Genomic DNA, 19,179 nt, shown 5'->3' on the forward strand with positions numbered 1-19,179 from the left:
AGCAGCAGGGCCACTACCTCCGCCTTTGTGCAAGGAGGAACAGGAGGAGCACTGCCAGAGCCCTGCAAAATGACCTCCAGCAGGCCACAAATGTGCATGTGTCTGCACAAACGGCTAGAAACCGACTCCATGATGATGGTATGAGGGCCCGACGTCCACAGACGGGGGTTGTGCTCACAGCCCAACACCGTGCAGGACGCTTGGCATTTGCCAGAGAACACCAGGATTGGCAAATTCGCCACTGGTGCCCTGTGCTCTTCACAGATGAAAGCAGGTTCATACTGAGCATATGTGACAGATGTGACAGAGTCTGGAGACGCCGTGGAGAGCAATCTGCTGCCTGCAGCATCCTTCAGCATGACCGGTTTGGCAGTGGGTCAGTAATGGTGTGGGGTGGCATTTCTTTGGAGGACCGCACAGTCCTCCATGTGCTCGCCAGAGGTAGCATGACTGCCATTAGGTACCGAGATGAGATCCTCAGACCCCTTGTGAGACCATATGCTGGTGCGGTTGGCCCTGGGTTCCTCCTAATGTAGGACAATGCTAGACCTCATGTGGCTGGAGTGTGTCAGCAGTTCCTGCAAGATGAAGGCATTGAAGCTATGGACTGGCCCGCCCGTTCCCCAGACCTGAATCCGATTGAGCACATCTGGGACATCATGTCTCGCTCCATCCACCAACATCACGTTGCACCACAGACTGTCCAGGAGTTGGCGGATGCTTTAGTCCAGGTCTGGGAGGAGATCCCTCAGGAGACCATCCGCCACCTCATCAGGAGCATGCCCAGGCATTGTAGGGAGGTCATACAGGCACATGGAGGCCACACACAATACTGAGCCTCATTTTGACTTGTTTTAAGGACATTACATCAAAGTTGGATCAGCCTGTAGTGTGTTTTTCCACTTTAATTTTGTGTGTGACTCCAAATCCGGCCTCCATTGGTTAATAAATTTGATTTCCATTGATGATTTTTGTGTGATTTTGTTGTCAGCACATTCAACTTTGTACAGAACAAAGTATTCAATGAGAATATTTCATTCATTCAGATCTAGGATGTGTTATTTGAGTGTTCCCTTTATTTTTTTGAGCAGTGTAGAAACCAATGAGCCATTGATTTTAAAGAACTGTGTTTATTCTCTTTTAAATATTTATCATCGCTCATTAATAAGACAAAATAATTTCTAAACAGATTACTCAGTGGATGGAATAATTGATGGAATACTCGATAGCTGCAGGCCTAATAATTACATTTGGTTCAGGAAACCGCTGCACCTATTTGCCATTTTCCTATTAAAATGTAAGGAAATGAGGGGTTGCTCAAGACTTTTGCACAGTACTGTACCAATTATTTAGCAAGTCTCACTGTGACCAAAGCTTTTTTGGTAGCCATCAACAGCCTTCTGACATCATAACGGTTGGATATTTGACTGCTGTTCCACACAGAATCACTTCAGATGTTCAAATGTCCTCATATTCCACCTACAGAACCTCTAAACATATTTCTGCTGGACTGTTTTAGTGTTTGTCTTTCTATTTAGTTTAATCTTGATTTTAAAATGTTGTGTTTTTGTCATCAGGTTATGTGTTCATCACCAACATCCCAGCTGGAGCTTCAGACATTCAGATCGTAGAGAGACACAAGACTGAGAACATCCTGGGTGAGAACGTACAACTTCTTTAAGGTCAATATCATCAGTACTACTGGAACCACGGTTCTGCGATGTTGATATCATAAAATCATATGTTTTATCAGTACGTTACGATGAAGCTATTATAAGTCTTGAGTAATTTTGTAAAGGACATGTCTAAAACAAGAATTAGTACCTTTGGAAAATGACTATTCTGTGTTGCAATGAGATGTGATTTCAAAAAGTAACAAGTACAGGCACATTAACACACAGCCTCCAGCATGCCAGAGTTCCTACTCTCACTGCTTCTCAAACTTCCACAGAAAGCAAACATCAACTTCTGCTTTAAACTGACCAGATTGAGTCTCCAGCTAAGACTTTAGTCATTTTCAAAAGTTTTCATTTGAATAAAAATCCACACATTTCAAGCCTGTGCATCAGATCAGGAGTGACCTTACTCGCTTGTTTTTGTGCTCTGTGAAATTGTCCTCCAGAATGAGACTGAGTGCAGTACCACGGAAACATCCTGACTGATCTGAGAACATTTAGAGGAAAGGATCTGAACTGTGGGCTTAAGTGCACGAGTTAAAGACAACAGGATTTTTTTTCCCCATTTTTTTGTTTTTAGGACTTTTCGTCTCCTAATCTGAAAGGCTTCTTCAGTTCTAAAAGTGGGGTTGCCAACTTGTAGGTAGTTATGGGATATAGTTGGGAATACCAGGAAGTTCCCATCAGCGCTTAGAACTGAAGACGCCTTTCAGATGACAGGTCTTTAAGGAAACTAAAAATAGCAACCATGCTACATTATCAGGAGTTTCACAAGAACATGATTGAAATTTAAAGCAGATAAAGTTTCTGATTTATATATTATGTTATTATTATAAGATTATATATATATTAGGGGTGGGACTTTAACGCGTTAATTTCGATTAATTAATTATGGGGAAATTAACGCGTTAAAATTTTTAACGCATTTTAATCGCACTTTGCACCGTGGAACGTTTCTCAGTGCACGAGTTCCCGGCATACAGATTATATCGACGCACAATGTCCAAATTAGGGGCCGCATCCTGCGAAGGACCCAGCCCACGTCTTTCGCAGCCCACGAACACCACAAAGGCCGGAAGTGAGCGGCTAGCCTTCATATCAGCTGCCGTCACCTCTGCGTAGCTCATGTCGCCTAGCAACCGTGAGTGTGAAGCACAGCTGTGTAAAAACAGCTGTTAAACGGAGAACGAACTTTTTCTCCTTTTTGTGGTTTAATTTTAAGTCTTTAATTCAAAATAAGCTGTTAAAACAAGCATAACACATTTCAACATCAAGGAATACAGCTGAGAGAATGATTAATTTCCAACTATAACAAGTGAGACATTAATGTTGAATAAAACTATCCAGTTATGATGCTTAACTTTAATTTCAGGAGTTTGCTTATCACAGGAGCGCTTCTGCCCTTCATTGGTCTGTGTGGTAGACTGGTGGGAAAATAAACAAAATTTTGAAGATTAAGCTTATGTATATTGATTCATTCATCAACTAAACTTAAATTAATATTTATCATGTCAAATATTGAAATGCGATTAAAATGCGATTAATTTCGATTAATTAATTACAAAGCTTGTAATTAATTCGATTAATTTTTTTAATCGAGTCCCACCCCTAATATATATATATATATATATATATATATATATATATATATATATATATATATATATATATATATATATATATATATATATATATATATAATATCTTATATTATAGACACACCTTGTACATATGTTTGGGTATTGACCATGCATGGTAAAGATGGTTTATATGGTCCTGTTTTTTGAAGGCTTGAGTTGATAGTTTTCTACCTACCCAGAAGCTCCAGCTGTTTTGGATTCACAGTCTATATAGTATATAGACAAACGTCTCGAGTCAACCCTCATGTCTTTATATTTGCTTCCAAGGAGCCAAACATTCTCATTTTTAAATTAAGCAATAGTTCTCTGGTCTTTCTGAACTTTTTCTTTGGGGATTAGCTGCTTGTTCTGTCATTTTCTGTTTTCTGGAATTTGTAATTTTTTTTGTTAAACCACTTAATACTGACCTATGAATTATTCAAGCATAAAAAATGCACCTAACTCAAGGGATGAACCAGTGCTGTGTCTACACATAACATAAAACTTAAAGAACCAATTTTAAATTGTATCATTCACCACTTTGTACCAAAAACACAACATTTCTTTAGTTGAATCTATGAAAAATGCCCAAGAGAACTGAGTTTGACAGACATAAAATAGTATTTTTGTGCTAACAAGGTGATTCCCCAAATTACTGTTAGCCAAAAACTTGGCATATCTCAGCATGCTGTGCAGTTTGTCCTTAAAAAAATTTGAGGAAACTGGACAAGTTGAGGACAAAAAAATGATCTACAGCAGCTGACCAGTATGTGGCAGTCATGTTCTTAAGAAACAGGAAAAAAAATCAGCAAAGACCTGACACAGTACCTGAGATCTGCTCCTTCAGTTAATCCATCTGCTGTTTGCTGAAGACTCATTAGAAATGGAAGGGTGGCAGTCAAGAAGCCATATTTGAAATTTTTGGTTCAAATCATTATTAGTCTGTATGGAGGAAGAACAGTGAGTGTCTGCAGCCATCTGTAAAACATGAAGGGGCTCTGTCATAGTTTGGGGCTGCAGTTCAGCCAGTGCTCTGAGAGAACCTGTCACAATTAATGGAATCATCAACACAGAAAAATACAGTGATCTGTCATGCATTGGCATTGGCAATGCAGGAAAAGCAAACCTGCATAGAAACAAACTTACACACACACACACACACACACACACACACACTGTAGTTCTTACCCAGTTTTGAAACTGACTGTTTAGTCCACCTGCCTGATGTTTTCCCTCCTATCTAGCCCTGTCAGATGAAGCGGGATATTTCTTCTTCAATGGAAACACAGTATTTGACAATCCTCAAAATTTCCACGTGGCAGGAACAGTGTTCAAATACCGCCGTCCAAGCAGTGTGTTCTCCGATGGGCTGGAATACATCATTGCTCAGGGACCCACTCTGGAGGGTCTTAATGTTATGGTAGTACAAAAACACACACACACAAACTTTGTGAACAGGGCTGCTTATTATTTTTGCTGTAATAAGGTTACATGTCATTTCAGTACTACAACTTGAATGGGAAACTCCCCCACATCACCTACGAGTATACCATCCCACTCAAGTCTCATGCCATCACTGCAGGCCCCGCCCACTCCAGTCTTAACCTTACCTATAATGATGTAAATGTGGATCAGAGTAGCTTGATGAACCACAGCAGAGGCTCAGCGTCTGTCCATCACAGTGTTGATGACCACTCAGATGTCCAGCTGCAGGAAGAAGAGGAGGAGGAGGAAGTGCTGTGGAAGGTCCGGACACCCAGCCCACCACCAGCACCGGTGGCCATAATGGTGTACAGACCAGCTGATGTCAGTCATGTGTTTAGTCACAATGATGTGGAGGAACAAGGACCTCCAGCACCATCTGGCTACAGTAAGTGACAGATTGATCTTTTTTCTAATAGCTGAAATTTACTGGTATTACTAAAGCTTCCAGCTGACAGTGTGTCAGTGCTAGGTCAGGAGGCAGTCTGTGACAGTTAATCTAGTGTGTGATTAATGTTTTGTAAACGTCTAAACCACAGTATTTGTGTCATTGTCTTTCCTTTCTCTCTTTTTGTTGCTCTCTTTATTAAGGAAGCTCTTCCAACTCAATTAACGAGCCGTCCGCTGATGATGACAACACGCTGGTGCTCTCGTTCCCAGGTAGCAAAGACAAATCGAGCCTTCTTCAAACTTCTTTTGTGTTGAATTTCCTAATGAAAATCATGCATAAATGTAAATTTGTTCCTGTTTTTTTTTTCCCCCTTCAAATCTTACAGTATAGTACACTGGAGGCACTTCAAGATAATAACAGACAAGGCCAGCACAGTGCTGGAGTGGTTAGCACTGTTACTGAACCACAGAATCAGAAGCAATAGTTTTCTTTGTTCTCTGGCTCCTTCCCAGAGTCCACACACATGCATGTTAGGGTATTTGGTGATCCTAAATCGCCTGTAGGTGTGAATGTTGTCTGTCTCTGTGCTAACCCCGTAGCCTGTTTGGGGTGTACCCTGCCTCGCACCCAGTGACAGCTGCCTTTATCCCCCCCCCCCCAAGGCAGCCCTGTATGAATAAGCTGAAAATGGATGGAAGGAACAGTAGTAGATTTTCTCAGATGACTTTTAAGAGAATTGTTTACACTTCTTAGTGTAAACTTGGTGCGGTGCAGTAGTTCTGTTGTACAGTATCATGAGTCAGCACCAGTGATGAGTGGTTGGAGACTGAAATGGCTAGGACGATGTTCTTTGCTTAGCTAAAAAGTAAATATCAGCTTCCAGTGAAACGTAACTTCCAAATGCATCCAGCCCCCATCCACCAGGAGAGATGGTCTGAGATTTCAAGCTCAGATTATGTGTTACTGATGCGGGCTATCAGGATCTGGAGCATGACTGGCATTCACACTATCGATGTACTGTGTGATGTGATCCTGAGATGCAGTACTGTGTGTATACAGTACTGTGCAAATTTCATTTCTGCATATTTTGCTTCCAAGGAGCCAGACTTTCTTGTGTTTTTTAAAGTGGTCCTGAACAATAGTTTTCCAGGCTTTCTGAAAGTCATTCAGCGTTTTTCTTTGGATTAGCAGCTCATTCACTGTCCAGTCGTTGTACCTGATCATTTTCAGTGGAATGTTTTTTGTTTGTTTGTTTGTTAAACCACCTAACACTGAATTATGAATCATTCAAGCATCTAAAGCCACCTATCTGAAGGGATCAGATCAGATCAGAAGGTTTTATTGCCATATGGGTGAACAGGTTCACAGCATTAGGAAACTGCTGCGGTACTTTGTGCGTACATGAAAACAAATAAGTATAGAAACACTATAAGACAATGTTACAATAATACAAATTACAAATATACAGAGATATTAGAAAACTATAACTATAACACAATATTACAAAATATACAGTGCAGAGAATAATTACGATAAATCATAATCATTTAGTGCAAAGCAGAAACCGGGTGAATGCTAAAGTGACATAATAAAGTGACTGTAAAGATAAAAGAATATAAACTATAGTCCAGTAATATGTACATGACAGTGCAGTGATCAGTGCAAACAGACAGATGCATAAACATCATCAGTGTTTGTGGACGGTGGTGGTAACAGTCTTAGGGTTATTGTTCATGAGTCCAACAGCAGACGGGAAGAAACTGTTCTTATGGCGGGAGGTTCTGGTCTGAATGGACCGTAGCCTCCTGCCTGAGGGGAGAGGGTCAAGGATCTTAAGGATTGACCTTAAGATAGAGATAACATAAAAAAGTGCCAAAGATAACACAGTTTGACAGGCATAAAATTGTATTTTTGCACCAGCAGCTTGATTCCCAAAGAGCTATTAGCTGAAAACTTGATATATCGCCTTAAAAAATTAAGTAAACTGGACAAGTGGAGGACAAAAGTAGCATTGGCAGGCCTAAGAAATGTCTACAGCAGATGAAGAGTGTGTGAAAGTCATGTCTGTAAGAAACAGGAAAAAAAAAAAGCAGCACAGACCCGACACAGTACATCTGACCCTTCTGCTGATCCATTTACTGTTCATCGAAACCTCAGTGAAGTGATGCCAGTGGTGGCTGTCAAGAAGCCATTCTTAGGGAAGGGAAAGAAAGAAAAAAGGCTGAGGTATGCCAAATTACAAGAACTGAAATCAGTGGCGTGATGAATCCAGATCTGACATTTTTGATTCAAATTGTCATCATTATGTAGAGAGGAGGTCAGGAGAGAGTTACTGCAGCCTCCGCCGTGTTTTACTGCCATCTGTAAAACACTGTCATATTTTAGGGCTGCATTTCAGCCAGTGGTGTTGGAGATCTTGTCACAATTGATAGAATTATGAACACAGAAAAATATCGCAACATTTTGATCTGCCATACAATACCATGTGGAAAGTGTCTGCTTCATAACAGCTTCATTTTTCAACATGACAATGTCCCAAACACACTGCCAGAGCAGTAAAGGTATCCCTGGATAGAAAAACATAATATGGAATACCGTCAGTCTTGGTGTTCCATGTTGTGTCTGGACCTCAACATGACTGAAGCAGTGTGGGATCATCCTGCCAGAACAAAATGGTAAATGGACTGTTGCATATACATAGTCCCTTTCAATTCTAACTGAGCATTCAAAGCCCTTTTTACACACACCCCCATTCACCTAAACACATTCATACAAGCACTTTTCTCCGTGTCTAACATTCACACATGTACTCTGATGGATGCATCGGGGAAACTCAGGGTTCAATGTCTTACCCAAGGATACTTCCACATGTAGACTGAAGGAGCCAGGAAGCAAACCATCAACCTTCCAATTGGTAGGTGATCCACTCTACCTCCTGAGCCACAGTCACCTGCCAAAAGGCAGCCAAGATTCAAAGAAGAGCCCTGGGATGTCATTCTTCACCCACATATTTAATTGGTCTTCAGTCCACTGAAGTCCTCATCATAGTTTCTCTGCCTAAGAAGCAGCAACGTGAGGCTCAAGGACTACAGACCAGTGGCACTAAAAACAATAATCATAAAGTGCGTTGAGAAGCTGGTCCAGAGTCGCATCATTTCCTGCCTCCCATCAACACTAGACAGACACCAGTTTGCTTACAAGAATAAGACATCCACAGAGGACGCAGTAGCCACCACCCTCCACTGGTGCGTTTCGAGCAGCCAGGGAACTACTTCAGAATTCTGTTTGTGGATTTTTCTTCTGAATTCAACACCATACTCCCAAACAAGCTGATACACAAGCTAACAGGCATTGGTCTGTCAGACTCCATCTGCAGATAGATTCTGGACTTCTTGTTGGATCGCAACCAGAGGCTCAGGGTAGGCACCCATGCTCTCCACGGGGCTGGGTACTGAGCCCCCTCCTCTTCACTTTGTACACACATGACTGAAGCCCCTATCACCCTAGTAATACCATCATTGAGTTCGCGAGGAAGAACAAAGCAGACATTCAGCCCCTGTTCATCAGTGGAGACTGTGTGGCGTGTGGTTGGGCATCTCCATCGAGGAGGATCTCACCTGGAGTGCTAAAACCACAGTGCTGTATGTTCTCAGACTCCTCAAGAAGCTGCTGGTAGCCTTTTGAGGTGCTGCATCTATTTCTGGTAGTTTCAGCTGCTGAAATGCTGCTAAGGGAGCTGTGTAACAGTTATAGGGTGGGCGTGTGTGTGTGTGTGTGATTAATTAATTGTATTATTTTTTTACTCCGCACCAAGGATTGCAAACAATTTCGTTGTACTTGCACAATGACAATAAAGGTCTATTCTGTTCTATTCTATTCTATTCAAGAAGCCAGGAGAGCTATTCCTGAAGGCGACTTAAAGAAATGACAAGAAAGCTGCGTCAGAGTTCAAGCTGCAAGGAATAAATGTGGTCATATAAATATTCACACCCCCCCCTTAGAGTCATATAAACTCTGTCTGTGGCTTCTATGCTGTATTTCCATGTATGTTTGCACATTTCAATAAACTGCTCTAAATATTTCCCATTTAACAAAATATAAAGAAATGAGGAAAAGATCAAGACCTGCACAGTTCTATAGTTTGCTGATACATGTGTATGTTTAGTGTATCTCAGATTATGGTTAAAACAAAAACTTGAAAACCTCACCTTCATTTGTTGCCTGTTCACAGGTGATCAGAGTGTTCATTCTGCAGAAGAAGCCCCTTACCTGCTACTGGAGGATTTACATTACAACCACACACGGTCAAACACACACTCAGCTAAACACACACTCACCGATCAGCCTTCTCAAGCAGATACCCGTGTGGAAACAGTGGCTGCTGCAGACACACACTCTGAAACAGACAGTGGAGGACACACTGCCATCCTGGTAGAGCTGCAGCAAGTGTTAGAGGTCCAGGCAGCCAACACAGAGAGGTACGACGAAGCTGTATTGTGCATTATGCCGTATGCTGTTCAACGGCTTCAAACCTCAGGGCTTAGTATTCTTCATTTATTCTGTAATCATAATTTATGATAAGCACTACTTCACATACAATTATCTCTAGACAGATCTTCATTCTGATCTCATCACCACACTGTGTAGAGACTTGTCTGTGGTTTTAGATGTTAGCCTCAATTTTAATATAAATTAAGGGATTTTTTTATTAGTGGGTTTTCATAAAATGAAAATACCAGGTTTCATAAATCTGCCCTCCTGCCTGTGTCTCTGCTTCCCTGTAGCAACAACTTTGATGTAGGTCTGGAGCCACATATCGGTCTGGCAGACGGGTATCGCTGGAAGGTTTCTGCTTATGCTCCGTGCAGTTCAACCTGTACAACAGGTAAACACTTGAAAACAAAGTCCACCATTATGCGCCCACCCACATTTCTTCAGCTTTTATCTGATACTGCATCTTGAGAACGTTTCTCTCCCAAAGCCAAGTAAAATATTTGTCTGATTGGCTGGTGCTGTAAGTCAGGACAGATCAGACCATTGTTAAAAATCTCAGTATATTAAACTGCAGGTAATTATAGCAACACTATATACTTCACTCTGTTACCTAGAATTCACTGACACTTAAGAAACTTCACTGTGTTGTAGATTTAGTTTTTTTCTCATCATTTCATTTCCTCGTTTAATAATCCACACTGATGAAGTGAAACTAGTAAGATTAAAAAGTTAGGAGGAAGAATTCAATATAGTTTTATTTATATAGTGACAATTCACAACGGTTGCCTCAAGGTGCTTTTATATTGTAAGGTAAAGATCCTACAATATTAGAAAGAAACCCCAACAGTCACACAGCCCCATATGAACAAGCATTTGGCAACAGTGGGAAGGAAAAACTCCCGTCTAACAGGAAGAAATGCGACTCATGGAGGGGCAGCCACCTTCTGCAGCCGGTTGGGGTGAGGAGAAAGAGACGAGAGCAGAGAGAGACAGGCCAGAAGAGTCAGAGCTTAATTACTAATGATTAAATGCAACAATGTATAAGTACACAAGGAGTGAAAAAGAGCTGAGTGAAGAAGAAATGCTCGGTGCATCATGGGAAGCCCTCCAGCAGCCTAAGCCTATCACAGCATAACTAAGGGATGGTTCAGGGTCACCTGATCCAGCCCTAACTATAAGCTTTATCAAAAAGAAAAGATTTAAGCCTCATCATGGCAGAGGTGCCTGATAGCCTGAGAGTGAAGTGCTCTGTTAGGTTAATGGTGTACTCTGAGGTCTTTAAGTTATGACAGAGCCTGATTATTCAAGATTTTGTATGTGAGGAGAATGTTCTTGAATTCAGTTTTGAATTTAACGAGCCACTGAAGAGAAGTTAATATGGGGGAAATATTATCTCTTTCTGGTCCCTGCCAGTACTGCAGCGAGGTGGTAATGTCATCTGAAGTAAATATTTGGTTACACATCATGTTTGTAAGATTTTTAGGACCAAGTACAATAACCTCAGTTTTATTGTCCAGTGCTGTGAAATCCATTATTGTAAAATTAAATGTTATCAAAAAAATGGTCAGACAAAAGAGGATTTTCAGGGAATACTGTTAAATGTTCAGTTTGTATGCCATATGTCAGGACAAGATCCAGAGTGTGATTAATGTGGTGGGCTCATTTACATTTAGAGAGAAGCCAACTGAGTCCAATAAAAAAAATTAAATGAGGTGTTGAGGCATTTTCAGCATCTATATCAGGGATCCTCACATCCAGGCCTCGTGGCCCGGTGTCTCTGCTTCAACACACCTGAGTCAAATATAGAAGTCATTAGCAGGACTGACTGCATACTGAAGAGGTAATTCAGCCATTTGATTCAGGTGTGTTGGATCAGGGACACATCTGAAACCTGCAGGACACCAGACCTCGAGGCCTGGATTTGAGGATCCCTGATCGATATGAATGTTAAAATCATCTACAGTTATTATTTTTATCAGGACTGAGCATTAAATCAGATAAAAAGTCTGAGAAATCAGACAGATGGATAGATATTTGGATTAAGGACCAGGTGGATGATAGATATAATTTTATTATTATTATTATTATATATTTTTTAATTGGGTGGACAAGGCTTTTGGGGTTTTTGGTTGATTACTAAGCTGGAGTGGAAGATTGCTGCCACTCCTCCTTCTTGCTTCAAGGATTCTAACAGTATGACTCTTGGGTGTTGACTCATTTAAGCTAATACATTCATCCTGTTGTAACCAGGTCTCTGTAAGGCAGAATAAATGTTGATCAATTATTAAGCCATTTACTAACAGGAATGCTTAATATTCCACGTTTAATTGATAACTACTACTGCGAGAAACTGCAGAGAGGTGTTAAAGGAAGAACCAGTAAAAAATAAATAGATCAGAAATCATGGAGAAGGGTTGTGGTGGAGACTTTTTATTGTTTTTAACACTTCACTACACTTTCAGCCTGATTTATATTGCCAGGCTGAGGATGAAGTCAAATCTAGTGAACAGGGCAGGTGGTGAGTGAATTTGTTGGTGTGGCCAAAAACTCCTGCATTTCAGTGCACTCAGTGTTGCCACAGTGACTTCACAGTTCCAGTGAAGTCAGGATGGTACAGTAGAACTAAGAATGGACATATTCATGGTGCACAACACAGTGATGCACTGGGCTTGGAAACTGCTGAAAACTGCTCGATCATATCTGGAGACCCAGCTCTCATGAAAGCGAGTAACCTGCAGATGAAATTTGGCTCAGCTTGAAGCAGAAGCTCATTTTTTGCTGTTTGTGGTGAAATCATAGAATGTACTGGGCAAGAGGGCAGCACAGAAGTTCCAGAGAGCAATCTAAAAAGAATAGCTGTGAAGAACATCTGGACATGAATATATAAATACAAGCTGTCCTTGAAGAAACATGTTTTTTCCACCACCCTGATGTTACCCCAGATAAGTGGGCCAGCCGAGAGACATAATCTCTCCATCGTATCCTGGGTCTACCCAGGGGGGCCTTCTACTGGCAGGACATGTCCAGAACACCTCACCCAGGAGGCATCCTAATCAGGCCAGCCACCTTTCCACTGCTTGTCTCTCCAGTCACATTCTTTTGTTAACTACCCGAAGCCGGTGACCATACGTGAGGGTAGGGGTGTAGGCTGACCGGTAAATTGCCACCTTTGCTTTTACGCTCAGCTCTCTCTTCACCACGACGGACTGGGGGAGCATCCGATTGACTGCAGCTGCTGCCCCAATCCGTCCGTCAGTATCCCTGCTCCCCTCACTCGTGAACCAGATCATGGGATACTTAAACTTCTCCACTTGGAAGAGCAACTCATCCCTGACCTGGCGTAGACACTCCACCCTTTTTTTAAGTCAACTGAATTGAATTAAATTTAATTCTATTTATATAGCACCAAATCACAACAACAGTCGCTTTATATTGTAAGGGGAAGACCCTACAATAATACATACAATAATAATTTCCCGACTGAGGACTACGGCCTCAGAGTTGGAGGTTCTAATTCTCATTCCAGCCACTTCACACTCGGGTGCAGACTGCTCCAGTGCGAGCTGGAGGCCACCACCTGATGACGCCAACAGAACCACAAGAAGCATCTGCAAGAAACAGATGAGATTCCGAGGCCACCAAGGCAGAAGGCTTCTGCCACTTGGCTCCACCTAGAAATTATGTCCATAAAAATTATGATCAGAATAGGTGACAGAAGGCAGCCCTGGTGCAGTCCAACATCCACCAGAAACAAGACTAACGTTTTCCTGGCAATGCCAGACCAAGCTTTTGCAACGGTTGGGCAGAATGGCTTACAACAATGGGCCAGACACCCCACACTCCCAAAGCAACCCCCACAGGATACCACGAGGGATGCGGTCAGATGTCTTCTCCAAGTCCACAAAACACATGCAGACACACACTTGAACATCCTTGAGAGGATAAGGAGCTGGTGCAGTGTTCCCCAACCAGAACAAAAACCTCACTGTTCCTCCTGAATCCCGGGTTCGACTAACGGACAAACTCTCTTTTCCAGCACCTTCCCAAGGTGGCTGAGTAGTGTGATTTCCCCCCATAGTTACAGCACACCCTCTGGTCTCCCTTCTTAAAGATGGGAACCACCACCCCAGTCTGCCAATCCAGAGGCACTGACACACATTTTAAGGAACTTAGGTAGGACGAATTTTATCCACTCTAGGGGCCCTCCCACCAAGGAGTTGTTTAACTACCTCAGTGACCTCTCCCCCAGTGATGGGCAAGTTGTCACCCTCATCGTCAGACTCGGCTTCCTCTACAAGATGTGTCAGTGGGATTAGGAGGTCTTTGGACTATTCCTTCCACCGCCTCCTCAGTTGGAGTCAGCAGCACCCCACCCACACTATACATCATGTGAGCAGAGCAAGAAAACAACAGCAAGACACACAACTTCAAGGTTTTCTGCTCATGGAGTGCTGCACTGTTCCCAGCTCAGCTGCTAATTTTCAGTCTCTATCTGGAAGTCCCATTTTAACCACTCTGTCCAAGCACATGCAGAGAGCACAGTGCAGCTGTTCAGTTTCCAAAAGACACCATATCAGGTCAGGAGTGCGACCAGGAACATATTCATCATTTTTCTACATTTTTACACCTTGAATTTGTCCTCCACAGTAAGAGCTCTACTGTACCACTGCACGTATCTCAGGAACAACATTCAAGATTATCCGAACTCTGGTGCGTGCCGTTGTGTGCTTGCTGCTAAAGCATTCATATCACATGAATTTCTATCTACCACACCAACAGAATCTTCACTCCTCACAGTCCCTACTCTCCAGATTTGACCCCTTCAACTTTGTCCTCTCCTCAAAATGAAAGTCAAGTAGAAGGATTGTTGTTTTGACAAATGAGCGGAGATCCAGAATTCATCACAAATGTGGAAGGGGTCAGAATGGGACTGCAAAGAAGCAGTCTAAAAATGGCAGCCGTGATGGAAAAGGAGAGGAGGTATGCATGGAGGGTACCTTTAAGTGGGAATGTGATTGCATTTAAAGTGCAAAATAAAGTTGCATATCTTTTTGACTGCACCTTGTAATCTAATTTGCACAGATTTTAATTTGGTGACACATCTCTGGGCTGTTGAGTACACTGTGAACGCTGTGTCTCTTCCTAGGTATCACCACCACGTATGCCCTGTGTATCCAGTATGATGGCACTGAAGTGGATGACCATCACTGTGACTCTCTGACCAGACCAGAGCCCACACATGAACTCTGTACCGGAAAGGAATGTCCTCCACGGTACTCATCTAACTTTGTAGATCGACTGAAAAAAATACACAACATTTAACACAATTTTATTTGTAAATGGAAATGCTGATTAATTAGAAAAATTAATCATTTTCAGTAAGGACCTCTGAGGTAGACGAGGGTTACAAAGCAGCTTGCAGATCTTAGCCAAAGCCCACTATTTAAGAGGCTTAAAAAGCAGCCTCTACATAATATTTCCCAGTTGGACATCAGCTGATGTGGGCGGACTCTGAGATCAGCTGATCTGCAGTGATTGAGCTTGACTTCATGACCTGCCTGAGCACTACGCTTGATTTCAGGTGATGCCTGACACCCTCTGATATTGTAAACCAACTTTCAATGCACAGAAGAGACACATGTTTGAATCCTGCTGTATTACCCAAATTTAGTAAGTCTTTAGGGAACACCTAAATAATTCAGTTAAATTACTACCAAACAACCAGGAAAGCAGTCAAATTTTAGTGTCTTGAGACTTCAGCGAGAAACCGAACATCCTTTATTGTCAAATTGATAAAATGTTAAAAATTGAGTTTTGCATTAATAACTTTTTATATAAAGCAGCATTTCCCATGTTGTGCTAAAAATCTTACCTAATTGTATTATTGCATTAACTGCTAATTTTTATCCATCCATCAATTTTCTGCTGCTTATCCGGGGCCGGGTCACGGGGGGTAGCAGCCTAAACAGAGAGGCCCTGACCTCCCTCTCCCCAACCACCTCCACCACCTCATCCGGGGGGATTTCAAGGCATTCCCAGGCTAGCCGAGAGATGTAATCTCTCCAGCGTGTCCGGGGTCAGCTCGGGGGCCTCCTCCCAGTAGGACATGCCCAGAACACCTCACCCAGGAGGCCTCCTGGTCAGATGCCCAAACCACCTCATCTGGCTCCTTTCAGTGTGGAGGAGCAGCGGCTCTACTCTGAGCCCCTCCTGAATGGCTGCATACTACAGTGGCCCTTAGAGGTCAAACGTACTACAGCTTTTGAAAACACCAGCAAATAGAAAAATGCTGCAAAAACACAGAAAACACAACGGAAGTAGACAAAAACAAAATCTCACGACACACAGTGGATGTTTTTGGGGAGACCTTAATGTGATGAAGCAGCTGTGGAAGAGACAGAAACCAAAACATAGGAAGGATCGCACTGAGCATTCATCTGTGTTGTGGAGGAGTAAAAAGATGCGCGTTAATGTGTGTTTTAATTGCATCATTCATACTGCAGAGACATGTTTGCTATTAGACGTTAACTGTTAGCTTCTCACTTCCACAACTGTTGTTTTCTGAGTTTTTTTTCAATTTCTGTTGTGTTTTATTGGACTTCTGTTGTGTTTTGTGTGCTGTTGCAGCATTTCCACACACTTTATATTTGACGCCCGTCCTGCAGTTCCAAATTATTTCAATGAATGCCCTATAAAGGGTTAAGTTCCAGTGAGTTTGACCTTTCAGGGCCACCGTATAATAGATTTGAATGTTTTTGACATTGATAACCCCAAACAAAACAAAAGAAATCCCGTGATGATCGGGAACGCAAACTGTTTATCTCCAGCACCATGCTACCATGGAAACCACCTGAGGATACTAGAACCAAAGCGTTCTGTGCAACAGAAACAGCGTATTAGAGATTTAGTAGCATTGCTTTGGTTGCAACTAACACCATAAAAAATGGATAAAAATCTACGTAATGCATCTTAATATACTGTCAAAAGTATTCAGTCATCCATCCAAATCATTGAATTCAGGTGTTCCAGTCTCTTCCACGGCCACAGGTGTATAAGCCAAGCATCTAGGCATGCAGACTGCTCCTACAAACATTAGTGAAAGAATGGGTTCAGAGAGTTCCAGCGTGGTACCGTGATAGGATGATACCTGTGTAACAAGTCTTTACTCTTTACTAAATATCACAGTCGGCTGTTAGTGGGATTATAAGAAAGCAGAAGTGATTGGGAACGGCAGCAACCGCAGACACAGAGCGAGGTCAGTGGATGCTGAGGGTCATAATGCACAGAGGTCACCAACTTTCTGCAGAGTCAATCATTACAGACCTCCAAACTTCATGTGGCCTTCAGATTAGCTGAAGAACAGTGTGTAGAGAGCTTCATTAATGGGTTTCCATGGCCGAGCAGCTGCATCCAAGCCTTACATCATCAGACACAATGCAAAGTGCTGGACGCAGTGGTGTAAAGCACGCTGCCACTGGACTCTAGAGCAGTGGAGACGTGTTCTCTGGAGCGATGAATCGCACTTCTCCATCTGGCAGTCTGATGGAGGAGTCTGGGTTTGGTGGTTGCCTGGAGAACGATACCTGTCTGACTGCATTGTGCCAAGTGTAAAGTTTGGTGGAGGGGGGGTTGTGGTGTGGGGGTGTCTTTCAGGAGTTGGGCTCGGCCTCTTAGTTCCAGTGAAAGGAACTCTTAATGCTTCAGCATATCAAGACATTTGGGACAATTTCATGTTCCCAACTTTGTGGGAACATGACTGCACACCAGATAGCCTATCCCAGCTGTCAGAGGGTGAGAGGCGATGTTTTACATTTCACTGAAGAACTTAATAACTACACCGCATTGCTGCTTCCTTTTCAGATGGGAGACTAGTGGCTGGAGCGCGTGCTCTCGAACGTGTGGCGAGGGTGTTCAGTATCGTACCGTCCGCTGCTGGAAGATGCTGTCTCCTGGTCTCGACTCCTCTGTTTACGATTCGCTTTGTCTATCTCATGACCTCCACAAACCAGCTAGTAGAAAGGTGTGCCATGGACAGAGCTGCGGCCCTCAGTGGGAGGTGTCGGAGTGGTCAGAGGTAGGAGCACTCGTCCATCAATGTGTTTTGTAGGTGCAGTTTTCATTCAGTGAAGCGTTACAACAGGAATGGAGTCTGTGGTGTTCCATGCTTCGAGCCTTTTTACTGCTAAATCTTTGCACACAAACTTTAGCTATAAATACAAATAAATAAACATCATTATAAATATATATTGTAAACAGACTATAAAAATATTTGACAACCTTTAGCAAAGGGACACGTCAGCAGTGGTAATTTGTATGTTGAGGGATATTTTCTGATTTAAAAAGAAGTGTGTGTGTGTATGTGTGTGTATGTGTGTGTTAGTGCTCAGCACGTTGCGGCTCTCAGGGCGTCCGCACTCGAGACGTTCGCTGCTCTATGGAAAGGAGACTGTGTAACGAGTCCTCTCGGCCAATAGAGAGCCAAGAATGTGAAGGCCCGCCTTGTGACAGACGATGGACGGTTTCTGATTGGGGACCTGTGAGTTTACTGTGCACACCACAGACTGTGAAACACATGGATGCAGCTGCTATGATGTCATTGGTTTGTGGACGACTATTTTAAAGCCTCAGATTTGATTTTCCACCAGCATCATGGTTCAGAACCGCAGGTTACGTCTCCCTCTACCTGTCTGTAAATTTCTTGTGCATCTCGTTTGTCTGAAAATGTCTGTGTGCTCTGCCAGTGCTCAGGTGTGTGTGGGGAGGGAAGGATGGTGCGTGCTGTGACCTGCCGTTCATCAGGTGGACTTGTGATGTCAGACGGGCAGTGTGACCAGTCGCTGCGTCCGTTGGCCATCTATCCCTGTGGCGACCGAGACTGTGCCCCCCACTGGGTTGAACAGGAGTGGCAACAGGTTAGACGTCTGTGACAGCACATCACATTTTAGCACTGCATAAATATTCTATGCACTTTGTTTTGTGTCTGTTTCAGTGTAACGCCACCTGCGGGCGTGGTGTGCGGCAGCGTCAGGTGGTGTGTGCCGGCCTGGAAGGAGGTGTGTTCAAAGAGTTTCCAGACAGCAGCTGTGACCAAAGCAACAAACTGCAGAACAGCTCCTCCTGCTTCCAGAGGCCCTGCTCCAAGTGGTTCACCACATCCTGGTCTCAGGTCAGTATAACTGCCATCAACCAGCCAGCAGACAATCACAGCGATGTCAAGATTCAAATCACAAATCTGCCTCAAGACACTTTACAGTTTGCAAGTTTTCCCTCCCCTCAGTGCAGTAAGACCTGTGGGCGAGGTGTCCAGGTTCGAGAAGTCAAGTGTTACCAGGGGGAGGAGTTGGTAACCAGGGGCCAGAGCTGTGACTCGGCCCTCAAGCCAGAGGCCAAGCAGAGCTGTGAAATCCAGAGCTGTCCAACAGAAGCACCAGGTATACAAACAGCAGATGATGAAGTGACGTTGAGATGCTCCAATGTGAGGATGTGTTTTCCTAACAGGATCTCATGTGCTGTCCAT

The 19,179-nt window shown here is 43.0% G+C and overlaps 1 protein-coding gene across 7 annotated transcripts in view; it reads left to right on the forward strand.

The window, feature by feature from the left end:
• The window catches only part of LOC115795936 (ADAMTS-like protein 2), a 50,630-nt gene that overhangs the window by 28,768 nt on the left and 2,683 nt on the right, over positions 1 to 19,179 (forward strand). For 4 of the 7 annotated variants that reach the window (XM_030752081.1, XM_030752083.1, XM_030752087.1 and 1 more), the window contains 12 exons: positions 1,578 to 1,658; positions 4,540 to 4,715; positions 4,799 to 5,165; positions 5,369 to 5,440; positions 9,400 to 9,646; positions 9,953 to 10,053; positions 14,809 to 14,935; positions 17,523 to 17,736; positions 18,043 to 18,198; positions 18,404 to 18,574; positions 18,652 to 18,828; positions 18,940 to 19,093. In XM_030752081.1, coding sequence (XP_030607941.1) covers positions 1,578 to 1,658; positions 4,540 to 4,715; positions 4,799 to 5,165; positions 5,369 to 5,440; positions 9,400 to 9,646; positions 9,953 to 10,053; positions 14,809 to 14,935; positions 17,523 to 17,736; positions 18,043 to 18,198; positions 18,404 to 18,574; positions 18,652 to 18,828; positions 18,940 to 19,093 — 2,043 coding nt within the window. Of the gene's footprint in view, positions 1 to 1,577; positions 1,659 to 4,539; positions 4,716 to 4,798; positions 5,166 to 5,368; positions 5,441 to 9,399; positions 9,647 to 9,952; positions 10,054 to 14,808; positions 14,936 to 17,522; positions 17,737 to 18,042; positions 18,199 to 18,403; positions 18,575 to 18,651; positions 18,829 to 18,939; positions 19,094 to 19,179 lie in introns of those variants that run through there. The other 3 variants (XM_030752082.1, XM_030752084.1, XM_030752085.1) reach the window with 3 other exon arrangements.

Source organism: Archocentrus centrarchus, chromosome 17, assembly GCF_007364275.1.
Source record: "Archocentrus centrarchus isolate MPI-CPG fArcCen1 chromosome 17, fArcCen1, whole genome shotgun sequence".
Classification (NCBI taxonomy): Eukaryota; Metazoa; Chordata; class Actinopteri; order Cichliformes; family Cichlidae; genus Archocentrus; species Archocentrus centrarchus.